The sequence below is a fragment of the Siphateles boraxobius genome, unplaced genomic scaffold (genome assembly GCF_051911475.1).
Source record: "Siphateles boraxobius isolate OS27281-9 unplaced genomic scaffold, OSU_SipBor_1 37, whole genome shotgun sequence".
Taxonomy (NCBI): Eukaryota; Metazoa; Chordata; class Actinopteri; order Cypriniformes; family Leuciscidae; genus Siphateles; species Siphateles boraxobius.
Window position 1 is genome coordinate 1,123,328 of NW_027508997.1, and position 15,925 is coordinate 1,139,252.

Here is a 15,925-nt window from a genome sequence, read left to right on the forward strand (position 1 = left end):
TTTAAAAATGTAACTAAACAAAGCTTCAGTTTCTCTAGACATTTATTTGTGTTGTGTGTCTGTGTGTGTGTGTGTGTGTGTGTGTGTGTGTGTGTGTGTGTGTGTGTGTGTCTTACGGGAGAGTCTATGGAGAGTCCCTGTAAACCACATACACTATATTGCCAAAAGTTTTGGGACATCTGCCTTTACATACACATGAACTTTAATGACATCCCATTCTTAATCCGCTCGTAGGGTTTGATATGTAGTTGGCTGCACCCTTTGCAGCTATAACAGCTTCACCTTGTCTGGGAAAAGCTTTCCACAAGTTTAAGGAGTGTGTTTATGGGATTTTATTTTACCATTCTTCTAGAAGCGCATTTGTGAGGTCAGACACTGATGTTAGGCGAGAAGGTCTGGCTCACAGTCTCCGCTCTAATTCATCCCAAAGGTGTTCTATCGGGTTGAGGTTAGGACCCTCTGCACTAGGGCTGTAGTACCCAAGTCTCGATTCGGACTCGCTTGTATTCGGACTCGGCCTGCACTCCCAGGAGTCTCAGGGGAGAAAGTGACACATCCATGCACTTCGTAAATGTACGGGGTGCTAAGGACAGACCAAACGGCAGAACTGTATTGATAAGCCTGCCTCTCGAAGGCGAATCTCAAGAATGGCCTGTGATGGGGGGGGGGGGGGTATCTGGATGTGAAAGTATGCATCTTTCAGATCCACAGTGAAACACTGCTATTTTGAGGTATCACCATATGTCATCATTCTGTTTTCTTTAGATTAAAAGATTATATAATATCAAGGGCAATGTCTATACTTAAAAATCCTGGGTGTTGTGGCACTGTTTTTGCTTTTAGATCAACAAATAATAACCCAAAATGATTGTCTTGATAATGCCATGCATAAGACTTTTTTTCCCTGTCCTGGACTCGGTCTTGACTCGGACTCGAACCTTTTTGGACTCGGTCTTGTCTTGGACTCAAACCTCTTTGGACTTGGTCTTGACTTGGACTCGACTAGTCCTGGTCTTGGACTTGTCTTGGCTACAGCCCTCCATGTCTTTATGGACCTTGCTTTGTGCACTGGTGCATAGTCATGTTGGAACAGGAAGGGGCATCCAAAAACTGTTCCCACAAAGTTGAGAGCATGAAATTGTCCAAAATGTGTTGGTATGCTGAAGCATTAAGAGTTTCTTTCACTGGAACTAAGGGGCCAAGCCCAACTGCTGAAAAACAACCCCACACCATAATCTCCCCTCCACCAAACTTTACACTTGGCACAATGCAGTCAGCCAAGTACCATTCTCCTGGTAACCACCAAACCCAGTCTTGTCCATCAAATTGTCAGACAGAGAAGCGTGATTTGTCACTCCAGAGAACACGTCTCTCCTGCTCTAGAGTCCAGTGGCGGCGTGCTTTACACCACTACATCCGACGCTTTGCATTGCACTTGGTGAGGTAAGGCTTGGATGCAGCTGCTCGGCAATGGAAACCCATTCCAAGCTCTCTACGCACTTTTCTTGAGCCAGTCTGAAGGCCACATGAAGTTTGGATGTCTGTTGCTATTGATTTTGCAAAAAGTTGGCGACCTCTGCGCAATGTTCGCCTCAGCATGCGTTGACCCCTCTCTGTGATTTTACGTGGCCTACCACTTCATGGCTGAGTTGCTGTTGTTCCCAATTGCTTCCACTTTGTTATAATACCACTAACAGTTGTATAACCGTACAATATTTAGTATTGAGGAAATTTCAAAAATGGACTTATTGCACAGGTGGCAACCTATCATGGTATCACGCTTGAATTCGCTGAACTCCTGAGAGCAACCCATTCTTTCACAAATGTTTGTAGAAGCAGTCAACATGCCTAGGTGCTTGATTTTAAACAACTGTGAGCATGGAAGTGATTGGAATGCATGAATTCAATGATTTTGAGGGGTGTCCTTTTGGCAATATAATGTATGTACAATTAAGTGTGTGTGTGTTCTTGTATATATGGTATGTGCAAGTTTGTGTGTGTGTGTTCTCATATATATGGTATGTGCATAGTGACATAGGTATTATAACTTAAACAGGGTTAATGAGGACACTTCCAGGAGAGTGTATGGAGAGTCCCTGTAAACCACATATACAATTATGTGTGTGTGTGTTCGCATGACATATAATATGCACTGAAATGCAGTTGTTTTGCACGTTAGCTAATGAGTCTCTGAATGTCGCCCCCTGCAGGTACGGTGGACCAAGACAGCAGGCAGCGCTTCTGACAAGTTCCAGGAGACGTCCATCTTCAATGAGACTCTACGGATCCCCAACATCCAGAGAGTGCAGGGCGGCCGCTACTACTGCAAAGCTGAGAACGGGGTGGGGGTGGCTGCCATCAAGTCCATTCGCGTAGATGTGCAGTGTAAGTGATAGGGCCACGATCCCTCCTCTTCCCGGCCTGATCCCTCCCAGATTTCCTGCAGGAGGTGATTCAGTGTGAACTCTCCAGAGCTCCATCTCTGTCCTAGAGCTGGTTAAGAGAGTACTTGGGCTGGATATCAGTGTGGGTGGTTATGGAAAATAGGAAGGGAAGCAATGCTCAGTTGAGCTGCCAAGACAATAGAAGAAACAAATCATTACACCCACCAGCTTTTAGGGAGATTTAATAAGCTGTGAGTGATGGACATATGGGTTGTACTGGACAGATGCGCCTGGAGAGTTCGGGTGAATGAATTGGAAGGATCTCGAGTGAGAGTTGAAGCCATAGTTCAGGCAGGGTCACACTCTTTTTGTGTGTAAGGGAATCCCTGCAGTGCTGCACAGAACCATTGACCCACTGTCCCATTGAGCCAAGGGCCAGGTCAGCGGCTACGGCCAGACCCCACGAAAGCCACCTACAAAAGACTCCTCTCTCTCTCAGGTCAACCTCACAATCAAACCAAACAACCCTAGGGTCTTTTCACTCAGAACATGCTTTTTTTATTTATTATTTATTGTGTTAAACATATTTATACTTTTTAATTTAAAATAAAAGTACTAACTTTTTTATAATGATTATATATATATATATATATATGTAATTATTATTTATTTATTTAAATATATTTATATATTTATATGTATACATGTTAGGGGTGTAACGATACATCGTTAAAAATGTGATGATATGTATCGTTAATGTAAACGATATGATTCGTGATATAGGCTCAGGTAGCTGTATTTATAAGGTTTAATTAACCCAAAAGTGTAAATTCTGTCATCATACTCACCCCAATGTTTTTTCAAACCTATACATTTTTTGTGCAACTTCCAAACAATAATGAAGATATTTGCGTGAATAAATTTTTTTATTTCAGTGACATTACTACATTAAACTACTATAGATAATGTTGAATATATTGTATAATAATTAATGCAATGGGGGAATATTTGTGGGTCCTGATAATAATAAAATAATAATAATAATATTTGAAGAATAATAAAGTAACAATAAAAAGAATTAGTTCATCATTACACCCCTAATATATACAGTATACATATTATACACACACACACACACACATATATATATATATATATATATATATATATATATATATATATATATATATATATATATATATATATAAACCATACAAAAGTTAATACATTTTATATTGTTAAATATTAAAAAAATTGTAGATTGTTTTGAATTATTTTCTTGCTATTAATTTGGAAGGAAAAAATACTTCATTGAATATTCTCTGAAAGGTGTAAATATATTATGCTATTTAGCTTAAAACATTAAACAAATATATTATAAATCAAAAGTAAACAAAAATAGATTGCAAGGGGTCTTGAGATGCACTTTTATGAAGTATGCTCCAGAAATAATGGACAAGTCTCTTAAAGTATCTTAAAAATGCAAAAAAAAAAAAAACTAGCAAAGTGCAGTGGAATTCAAAAAAACATTCTGTGTGTACCGGCCCTTTTTTTTTCATAACTACCTTCCCTCGTGGCTTTGCACGTCTCCGTTGCAACATGCTCGTAACCTCTCGCACACTTTTGTATGTTTCATTTACTTTCAACCGTTAACACACAGCAAGAATCAGTCACCGATCTCCCTCTGCGATGTTCGACCATCACGCTTCCCCCAGAGGATAGATGCGTTGTTCCAGAGGGTTCCCTGGGGCTGGATGATAATTGTGTAGCAGGTAAACAGGACAGGCTGACAGCGGCTCTGAGTGGAAGCTCTCCTGACGGGTGATGCTTGTTCAATTTTACCCCGCCGGCTCTATGTGGCTCCCCGGATGACTTTAGCTCCACAACACCCGCAATTAGTCTCAGCACGGACCACACACACACACACACACACACACACACACACACACACACACACACACACACACACACACACACACACACACACACACACACACACACACACACACACACACACACACACACAAACGTCCCCCCCCCCTCAATTTTCTACAGCACCAAACCCCATTACTGAGAGAAAAGAGAAGGAAGAGAGCAAGTGTGAGCTGTGAGATGGAAAGGTGAGAGGTACAGAAGGTGTGAGAGATAAAGATAGAAGAATCGCGGAAGCGGGATTGAGAGGTTAGGAAAGGCATGACAATAAGACCCACAGAACGGCCTGATTCTTTTGTTCGGCTGAATAAAAGATCTGTGCTATACATTTGTAGCACACTGCCAGTGTTCGCACATGGCCAACTTGACACAAGCAGACCTTTAAGAGTTATTTAGTTGGAAAAGTGATGACAAATCTGTCTCTCTCATTTTCCATGCCTCCCCGTTTTCGCAGAGGTCTCTGTTAGTTATGGTTGCATCCAGAGGCGTTTGGATGTGTTCAGTTACTTTGATAGTCTCTGTTCTGTGTGTGCTGTGTTAAAGCTGTTTTCCTGATGTTATGTCAGCATATTTCATCTATTTAACCTCGGCCAGGCGTATGCCTTAGTTAGCATCAGAGAGAGAGAGAGAGAGAGAGAGAGAGAGATACAGGAGGAAGTGAGAGGTCGAGAGCAGCGCTGCACAAAACCACATATTTTTAGTCTGCGGTTTGTCTCAAAAATTATTCAAATAATTAGGTATGATTAGGCTGCTTTAGGGTTTTGCATTTAAAGACAACTGGACAAAGTGGGATTGAGGCATATATTTAAAAGTAACATGCTTTAACCTGATATGTCATAAAACATGATGCTTATCACATATTTTCTGAATTTGCATTTTTTAGTCTTGTTTTCCAGTAAAAAAATTTAAACAACTTTGAACAAGAATTCATATATATATATATATATATATAAATCGTTTTTATTTTAATTTCTTTTAAGTATTTAAAAAGTGTTTATACAATTATTATTATTATTATTATCATTATTCTCTTTTTTATATTTTTATTTTATTATACTTTTAATTATTTTAAAATAAATGTTTTTATCATTTTAAAAACTATATGTAATATTTTCAAATATTTATTCTTTTTCCTTGCAGAAAATGCACGTTTGCTTAATATATTAATCAAATATATCCTATTCGGAGATACTAAAATATTTGCACAAGAAAACAAAAATCACTGCATTTCAGCATTTGTCAATTTAAAAGATATACTAATATTCATTATTATTAGTAGTAGTGTTAGTAGTATTTACAAAAATAAACTTAATTAAATATGTGACAACCAGTCTTAATATCTTTTGTAAGGTTCATTTAATATTATTTTTGCTTCTCATATAAATTATGATATCTTACTGACAAACAACAACAACACAGATAAAGAAAATGATTTTTGCAATGTCAGTTGTTGGGAAACTAGTCAATAATCCCGAGTGCAGCTAATATAACCCAATCACGCATCTCATTCCTCTCACACACACTCAGTGTGGGGCAGGTACACATCTCATTCCTCTCACACACACTCAGTGTGGGGCAGGTACACATCTCATTCCTCTCACACACACTCAGTGTGGGGCAGGTCAGTCTTTGACCGTGGCACTTTGGCCAGTGAGACAGTGGGTAACTGTGTTCTGGGGTCAGCGTGCCTCTACTGTAAGGATGGACTTGGTTCAGAGACCCGGTTCTCACCCTTTCATTCATTCGGTACAGTTCAGATCACACACTCCAGCTCCAGGTAAGAAACACGACAGCATGCGTGGAGTGACTGTTGGGTGAACTTTACACCACAGATTTATTGACTGCATAAATTTTTTTATGACATTTCTTGTATATACTGTATTTTCATTCTTTATATTGCATTTAGTCTAGATGGATTTAATCAGGTATGTGGGCATAAATCACTGAATCCTGAATACTGAATATTTGAAATAAATGTTCTTGGAACTTTATATTCATCAAGTCAAAAAAATTAAAATATATAGCAGCAATAAAGCAGCACAACTGTATTCTAATTTGATCATTCTAAGACACATTTCTTGAGCAGCAAATCATCATGTTAGAATGATTTCTGAAGGATCATGTGACACTGAAGACTGGAGTAATGATGCTGAAAAAAAATTATTGTAAAATATATTAAAATAAAAAAATGGTTTAAATTGTAATGATATTTCACAATATTACGGTTTTACTGTATTTCTGATCACATAAATTATGCCCTCATATAAATATGATCACATAAATTCACATGGTCACATAAATTATGCTTAAGAGACTTTCAGAAACAAAACAAAAATGCCAACTCCAAACTTGTTACCTCCTTTAACCATGAGACTAGTATTTTTCCCCTGAAAAAAAAAAAAAATACTGAGAAGCAATAGACTGCTTTATTTGCCCTCCATTAAATTCCATTGGTGCCTAGGAAAAAATATGAAAGAAATCTTATTTATGATTTTTCTTTCCATGTGGATCAGTGTGTATTTGTGATGTGGACTCCATTCAGGGCTTGTTCATGTGTGCTGAGCTGAAGTGTGTTCAGTTGTGCTGGTGGAGTGTGTTTGGGCACTGGCTCGTCTCCGCTCTAATTCTGCTAGAGTGTGTGTGTGTGTGTGTGTGTGTGTGTGTTTGAGCTGGCCTTCAGCCCCGGCCTGTCTGTGCCTGCCAGAGTCTGCCGTCACAATACAGTCCACAAAAAGCCCCTTGTGCTGAAGACACCAGAAGAGCACTGGAGGAGAATAGAAATTAACCAGTGACTCACACACACATTTTAAATAGGCCTGACACTATATACTAAGTCTTAGTGCACTAATTGGAAAAAACAAAGTACAAGAATTTCCCTTTCTGTCAAAGGTTTTCTGACACACACACACACACACACACACACGCACGCACGCACGCACACACACACACACACACACACACACACACGCACACAGAACATGAAGGAGAAGAGAGAATGAGAGGAGGATAAAGAAAGGTGAAAGAAAATAAGAGGAAAGAAAAGAGGAGAGAGGAGAGGCAAAGTGGAATAGAGAAATATGGTCAGTTTTTGTCTTTTGATTAAAATGACCTTTAAATTTAGAATTATGTTTCATCCTGTCATAAGTTTAGTCAGTTTAGCTCAGATAAAATCGTCAAAGCAGCACTGACAACACGTTTCTGTTCGAGTGTGTGTCCGTACTGTATGAGTGTGCTTTTGAGTGAGAGAGAGAGAGAGAGAGAGAGAGAGAGAGAGAGAGAGAATATGTGCTTTCTTTACATAATAAAACGTAATCTTGTCGCAAAAAAAATGGAAATGATATGTCATTTTTATACTATTGTTTACTATATTTATTTGCTCGGTCAGTGTCTTTGTAGGTTTTAGTTCTGTAGGCTGTAAAGACTTTAAAATAACTGAAATCATTTGGTGATAAGTAACTGTAATGCGGTCAAGACTTGCCTGGAACTACTTTAGTCGTGGGCTTCCCTAAAGAAATTATTGCACACCTTAGAACGTTCATCAACCAATTAGAATCAAGCATTCAACTGTCAAGTTGTGTAATTCAATAATAAAATAACTTTTAAATCGTTTTCTATTTGAATATATTTTAAAATGTAATTTATTCCTGAATCAGCATCATTACTCCAGTCTTCAGTGTCACATGATCCTTCAGAAATCATTATAATACGCTGATTTGATGCTTAAGAAACAGTTCTTATTATTATCAATGTTGAAAACAGATAATATTTTTTTTTTTGTGGAAACCATGATGCATATTTCAGGATTCTTTAAAGAATAGAAAGTTTAAAGCATTTGTCTTACCTTTGATCAGTTTAATGCATCCTATTAATTCATTAAAAAAAAAATGAATGTATGTCTGGTTATTCTCATATGTGGCACTTCTTGGAAGAATATTATCATTATTTCAAATGATTATATTCTTCCAAGATCTTCTGGAAAGATGGAGAGGGAAGCAATGATGAAGGTCCAGTGTGAGACAGTAGGACAGAGGCGGGACGTCTCTTTGAGCTTCAGGACGTAGAGACAGAGAAGAAACGAGTGGAGGAACTCGTTCATTCTCCTCCTCTCATGAGTTTAGCAGAGATCGTGTCGCAGTCTGACCCGTGATCCTCTTCTCATGATAAAACTCCTCACTCCACAGTTGTTCTCTGGCTCGACTCACCATCCGGTTCAAAAAATGAATGACTTTTTCATGTTTCTGAAAGAAGGCTGCATTTATTTGATCAAAAATATAGTACAATATTCTGACTGACATTTATTATCATTATTGACTTTAATGAATGGAAGGTTCAAAAGAACAGTATTTATTTGAAAAAGAAATCTTTTGTAACATTTCAAATGGCTTACTGTCACTTAGAGTTCTCAACGGGCCTGAAAATTACAACCCGACCCGACCCGGCCTGTGGCTTTTAACCCCTTGAGCCGCAGGGATCCCTGGTGATCCCGAATTTTACATTCAAAAAAATTGTGCATTGTTTTTGAGCTGCTTTATCTCTCTATTAGTAATTGCTAGAGCAATTCTGAGTTTTTCACAGTAAACTGTCAAGTGTTAGCTTTTAAATGATACCTTGGTTTTGTGTATAGTCAGAAGGACTCCTTAGCAACAACCATTTTATTATGGGTATGTCATTTTGCACTCGATTGCCAAAAAGGGGGGCGACTGGTAAGGGGTTAAAGCCCGGACCCGATGTAACTCGACACATCAACATGAATTATCTGCCCGAACCCGGCCCGCGGCCCGACGCCGATTTTCTTTTTTTCTCATAGGCTACACGTATTATCATGACCAGCAGACGGGAATTCAAATCAACCTTTAATGTTCACGTCTTTTAACAATAGCTTACAAACAATACAAACAACTGAAACAAACTTTAAATATATAAATAGGCTACTAAATATGCCTCAAATAAAAATCTTCTGGACGAACCTGTTTTTTTTTTTTGCCGTCATATTTCATCAGCACCTTGCATTTTGAGCATTGCACATAACCTGTAGAATTTCCATCAGAATCCAGCACCACTCCAAACACTTTCCAGACCTCTGATTTTCCCACTCCTGTAGTAGCGATGGTGAATTCACCTGCGGCAAGTTTACTTTTCACCAACTCCATCTTCTTCTCGAGGCTAAAGGCGTGCACGCAGCGGCGTCAGGTCTGCCCCCGCGATGCACGTTGCACGCAGCAGCCAGACTTTCTTTACGGTGAATAGCAGCGATGTTTAATACATTTTTTTTTTCACTGAGCGGAAAAGAATAAAGCCCGAGGTCCGAACCGACCCGAGTCATTTGCTTATATTTTCTTCCCGAACCCGCGGGTCCTGTCGGGTTTGTCGGGCCGGCCCGGCCTGTTGAGAACTCTACTGTCACTTTTGATCAATTAAATTCATCATTAATAATAATAATAAAAAATCTTACGGGTTAAACCCATAAAGTGCTTGAGTTTAGCGGTGTTCATTCACTGATTAGCTCACATCTTTGTTCTCTGGCTTGACTCGCCATCCTAAAAGCCTCTCATCTCGTCAAACTGCTGTGCTAAGCCACGACTTCTTCTAATTGGCTGATTTGGTTGATGATGTCCCCGCCCCCTCACCCCTGAAGGCATGGCCCCCCGCTCTTAAACGCCCCCCGTCCCGTGCAGATCTGCCAGGCTTCCTCCTCACGCTTGACAGCAGGCTGCTGGATGAAAGAGAATGCTTCACACCGCATGAAAATTTCATACGGCTCTAATAAATATCTGCAGGCGGTCTAACAGCCACACAGTCTCGCTGAAATGAGTGCCGGCTTTCCCTGCACCGGCACCACGTGTTGGCATAGCCGGATTTAGTTTATCATTAAGATCATTTGGTGAGCGAATATTGGGGGGCTTTTTAAAGTGTTTGAACTGCTCATTTTTGTCTTTTCTGTGAATTCTGTGAACTTGGTGGAAGTCGGAGAGATTTCAGCTGTGGAAATGCAAGTTAATGTGATGTTGCTTCATATGTAGTTTTTTCCCCCCCAACTTTGTATTGAATAAACATTAGCAAGAGCTTCACATTAGGGTTATTCATTGAGACACTATTTAGCTCGTTCAATTTTATAGCTGAACATTTGTTTGTAAGGGAGAAAAGGGCTAGACCAAAAGTAAGAGCAAAAAAATAATAAATAGAAATAAAGTAAATACTACATTTTATTAGTTTGTCAACATTTATCCCCCCATCTTCTCCACTTAGACTCCTATCAAACCCCTGATATATAAATGCTAGATTTTAATGGTAATAATGGTATATACATGTGATTTTTTTATTTTCATTTTACACTTTATGCATTATTTTATTGTTAGATGGTTAATAACTTTCTATCAGCTTTTTATATATTTTTGCAGACACATATCTCATTGAAATGTGAAATGGGGAGCTGTAATAGAAGAGTCGCTCATGAATGGAACAGACACCTTCTGCCTTACCTTTACAAAGATGCTTTTGATTGCTCTGGCTTCATTCAGCAAAAAGTGTACAAAATAAAATAAATAAAATCATGTTCACTTTTTTAGATTAGTATTTGAAGGCTCTGTCTCTAAACAGGCTTTGAGTTACTTTTAATGGGAAAAGTTTCAGATTGTTTAAATTTTATTTTATTAATAATTATTATTATTATTTATTAATTTATTTTACTTTATTTATTTTGATTTTATTTTATTCGATTCAAAAAGGAGGATGGCAGAGGGATAGGACAATTTGTCATTTATTTTTGTGATCTGCGATCGAAAACGTTTCCCGTTTTGGTCTTCAAGATGGTGACAGATTCTCGTGCATCTCTCTCTCCCCACTCTCTCACTTTTTCCTTAAGTTGTTTCTCTCTTAAACTCCCTCTGTCTCTCTGTGCTGTTTAAACCGTGTTATTCAGACTTGGATTGTGTCTACAAAGCCCTAAAGCCGGAGGAAAGGAATGTGACAAAGCCTCTGTTCTTCTCTATTCCAGCTCACTCTCACTCTCAGTAAATCCTCCAACCTTGTGCTCTTTTGCCATTTATTGTAACACAGCAACAGAAACGGCACAGACCTGAAAGTGCGATTGTTCTGAAAGATTTTTAATATATAGAGATGTGAATTTAATAAAGTATCAAATCTGATCAGTTATGAAAAAGGTAGTAGGCTTTAGAATTAAGACCATAACTTTAAATAAAATATTACTTTTCAGTTAGAAAATCCAACATAGCCATGATGTTTAAAGGAATAGTTCACCCCAGTTATTGTCATAATTTAGTCATTTAATTTACCTCATGCCATTCTGATACTGTATTTATTTAATTAGAATTTTTATTTTTTTGCAGAACGTTTCTGCTTTGAATATGCCATTTATATTTTCATGCACCAAAATGGACAACGTAGCACAAATTTTAAATGGTAGACAAGCACAAATGATGTGTTACTTTAATTTTGGTCTGTTCCTCATAGAAAGCTTTTTTTCTTCTTTTTTTAGAAAAAAAAGTATAATAATAAACTGTTTATTATACTTTTGGATTGCTTTTTTGAAGCTTGACTATGGAAAAGAGCAGCTCAGACATTCTGCGTAATATATAATTTTGCATTAGAGTGAAGAAAAAAAGAATATCATATGGGTTTTATACAACATGAGGGTCAGTAAATGACTCTAAGAGGTGTAATAACTATTTCTTTAACATCTGCGAAAGATTCATATCATCACTCTGCATTGCAATCTAAAAGAGAGCAAAACCCACTGGGAATGAGAATACCTGTGGATCTGAGAGGATTTTCAGCATTTTATCTTTTATAAGCTGAAACATTATTGTTTCCTATATCAGTCCTTGCATCAGCTCATTTAGACTCTTATTCTTATTCAGATGAACTCTTAGATTCACATCAACATCTCACAGACCACACACTCTCACTGTCTTTGTAAAGACAGTTAATAACTTTCTATCAGCTTTCATATATTTTTGCAGACACATATCTTATTGAAATGTGAAATGGGGAGCTGTAATAGAAGAGTCGCTCATGAATGGAACGGACACCTTCTGCCTTACCTTTACAAAGATGCTTTTGATTGCTCTGGCTTCATTCAGCAAAAAGAGTAAAAAAATAAAATATATAAAAATCAGCTTTTATTTTTATACTAGATGAGTATTCCTAGGCTCTGTCTTCTCTCAATAGGCTTTGAGATACTTTAAATGGGAAAAGTTTCAGCATTTTTAGCTTTAAATAATAAGAAACCATTTTTTTGTATTTTTAATTATTTTGTATTTTATTTATTTTATTTATTTAAAATTGTAATTATTTTATTTTATTTGTTGTGCTTTATCTGCGTGGCAAAGCAGTCACACATAACATAATATATAGGCTATATTTTCCATTTAGAGATAAATGTTTAGAAATGTTTGAAAGGTTTGGCTAATTAGCACTGATTTCTTTTCTAATGGACATTTCTCATAGATTTACTTAAAGGTGCTCTAATCGATGTCGGGTGACGTCACTTCTTGTTGATGTCACCCGATGTCACTGATAAAGTATTTTCAAACAAAACGGAGGCTAGCTAGACCCTCCCTCCTCCTCATCCGCGCACTAACCCCCCAAATCCTTCTTGTCGGTTACTGGCTGGAAGGGTTTGTTATGTTTCGTGGTGCGGTTTAGCCCAGTTTGTTTTTGTTGCCGTTTGTGGAGCCCGGGGTGTCTGCAGAGACCGCGTTTTTTTTTACAGTGTGTTCAGGGGACAGGCAGCTAGCGGATATAGAGATGTTTACTGTATGTGACAAAAAATGTTTTGGCCTAAAAAACACGTGACATCGCTTCGAGCACCCTAAAACCGTGACTTTTTGTCAGGAAACGCAGCTTTGCCTAAATTCTGTGTTGTTTACATTGCATCCGCAGCTTTTATCTTGTGCTAGGCAGCTTTCTTCGCATCTGTCTCCGCTAGCGTGTTTCTTTTAGGTAGCTCATTTCTCTGAGTCTCTCCTTGTCAGTTTGGATCTGGCTTTTCTATCGGTCACATATATCCTGACATGCACATATAAAAACATGCTCTGCAGCTGCACTCCTGCTTCAGATGCTGAGATAGTTCCTTCTCCGTGTAAATGTCAAGTATTTCTCAGTCTCAATGTGTGCGGAACATGATAAAGCCAGCTTCCACAGATGACAATCTTCAGGTGATGCACAATGGAGTAAAGCCTCTATTCCAAATCCTATAGTGAGCCATGTTGTCTAATGCCTACATAGGTTGCATCTTAAGGGAAATGGAATCTCGTAAATGATTTAGAACAATCTACATATCTAACAACTTAATACAAAGTGCTCCTCATATGAAGTGCATGTTGGACTTGACACACAATTGATTTTACAAAAGACATTAGCATTTTGCAAAGCTTCGCTCAAAAGATATTTAGGCTTGAATGCATTATTTTAGATTACATAGTTTCAACGTAAACTCACTAATAAACTTAATATGATGCATATTTGTCAGTCATTCTACAGTTCTACCACATAGGCTGCTCAATAGGTTTTGTAACATGGCCAAAGTGTCATTTTTTTCATTGTAATTCACTGTATTGTAATGCATGAGCTAAAACAGGTGTAAATTTACAGGCAGCAGTTAATGATTCATGAGGATGTATTTTGTGGCGACAGAGGTGATAACATAGAATTATTAATGATAAATGGGCATTTGGTGTCAGTGCTCACCTCAGCAACACACATACTCATCCTTGCGCATGTGCCAAAACATACACGTACAGGAATTTTTATTTATTCTGCTTTAAAAATGTAAAAGTGCTTTCATGGTTTTTTAGTTGAGTAACAAACAGATTGAGAGAAATGCAGGTTCTGTAAGCGCGTGCTAAGAACACTATACCGTTCAAATGTTTGGGGTCAGTAAGATTTGAAAGATAATAAATTCATACTTTTATTCAGCAAGCATGCATTAAATTGACCAACAGTGGAAATAAAGACATTTTTAATGTCACAAAAGATTTATTTAAAATAAATTCTGTTCTTTTGAACTTTCTATTCATCAAAATATCCAGGATTTTTTTTTATTATCAAATATGAAGAAGCACAATTGTTTTCAACATTGATAATAATCAGAAATGTTTCAGCAAATCAGTATTAGAATGATTTTTGAAGTATCATGTGACACTGAAGACTGGAGTAATTATGCTGAAAATTCAGCTTTGCATCACAGACATTACAATTTACAATATATACACATAGAAAACAGCTATTTTAAATTGTAATAATTAAAAAAAAATTAAAGCTACAATATGTACGATTTTTGTAATAAAATATCCAAAAATCACTTACACAGTAGCCTACTTACATATTGTACTTACACTATTCCAAAAGTTCCCAAAGATTTTTAATTTCAGAGAAATTCCACTTTTAAATAATGGCCCGTCCCTGGTCATTTTCGCCTGTCAATGACGTAATATCCGCTTTATCCCTGGTTTCCGCTTGTACTGCCATAGTAACCATAGACATCATATAGATAGACGCCCTATCGACCGCTACTGCCTATTGGCGCGGACGAGCCGTGGGGCCGCCATCTTAAACCGGTCACCCGCTCCGCTCAGTGTAATCTGTTTGGCAGGTGCAATGAGCTGCCAGCGCATTTAATTAATCATATCTCACTGAATACCGAACTGATTTTCACGCGGGTTTTTTTGCTGCAAAGGTCATACACATAGCTACGATACAGGACACATTGAATATTTTGTTCACAAAATTCAACTAATAGTGCGGTAATGTTAAATGTTAAATCTTACTTGTGTAAAGTAATCCCCGAGTGATGGTCCGCCGATTTGAGCAGGAATATACTGGACAGTGCTCTGAAATCTACTGCTGCTATGCAACGCAAATAGGAGTATGACCTGCTTAATATGGCGGCCGCATTTCTTGCGCCACAGCGGCCAATAGGGCATCTAGTCTCTATATGATATCTATGATAGTAACCATGGCGACAGATGTGGACAACTGCGTTACGTCTAGCGGCATGTTCACGCTGTTGTTGTTTCGTTCAAACATTATGGATCATGGCAAGCAGACTTTGGGACAAAAGGAGAACTAAAACGAGAATCAATATCGGCGTGGCGTTTTCGAGATGCCGAGAGCTCCACGTCCGCGACTAACTTCGACTTGACGAGACGCCGCTCTTGCATGTACTTTATTAGACAGGTGAGCAAATGTACATAAAACTAATCAATGGTATATAGCTCAACAACATGATGAAATGTTAAAATATGATCAGTATGTTATTCTAATGTTGAACTAGTTTACTGCTAGTCTCATTCAGCCAACAAACTAACACATAGAATAACATTATAACTTTCAACACACTCAATGGCAGTTTAGTGTGATAGTGTAACGTAAGACCAAGTGAAACAGCGCTGCGTTACCTCACAAGTTTCATTCGTCTAATAAACTGACCTGTGTGAGTAGTAATCCAGCACTTGCGTGTGGTTTGGTAGAATGAAATGTCCTTATTCCTTTATATCCGCGAGTCGTTTGTGATGCTGATATCTGTCTCTCGTTAGCAATCGTGACCTACTTCATACCACAGTCATGTTAAAAACATCAATGTATTCACT

The 15,925-nt window shown here is 37.9% G+C and overlaps 1 protein-coding gene across 4 annotated transcripts in view; it reads left to right on the forward strand.

Annotated features, from left to right (window-relative positions):
* mdga1 (MAM domain containing glycosylphosphatidylinositol anchor 1) overlaps positions 1 to 15,925 on the forward strand; it is a 239,514-nt gene that overhangs the window by 82,254 nt on the left and 141,335 nt on the right. For all 4 annotated transcript variants that reach the window (XM_077196889.1, XM_077196891.1, XM_077196893.1 and 1 more), the window contains one exon: positions 2,211 to 2,385. In XM_077196889.1, the coding sequence (XP_077053004.1) occupies positions 2,211 to 2,385 (175 nt within the window). The remainder of the gene's footprint in view (positions 1 to 2,210; positions 2,386 to 15,925) is intronic.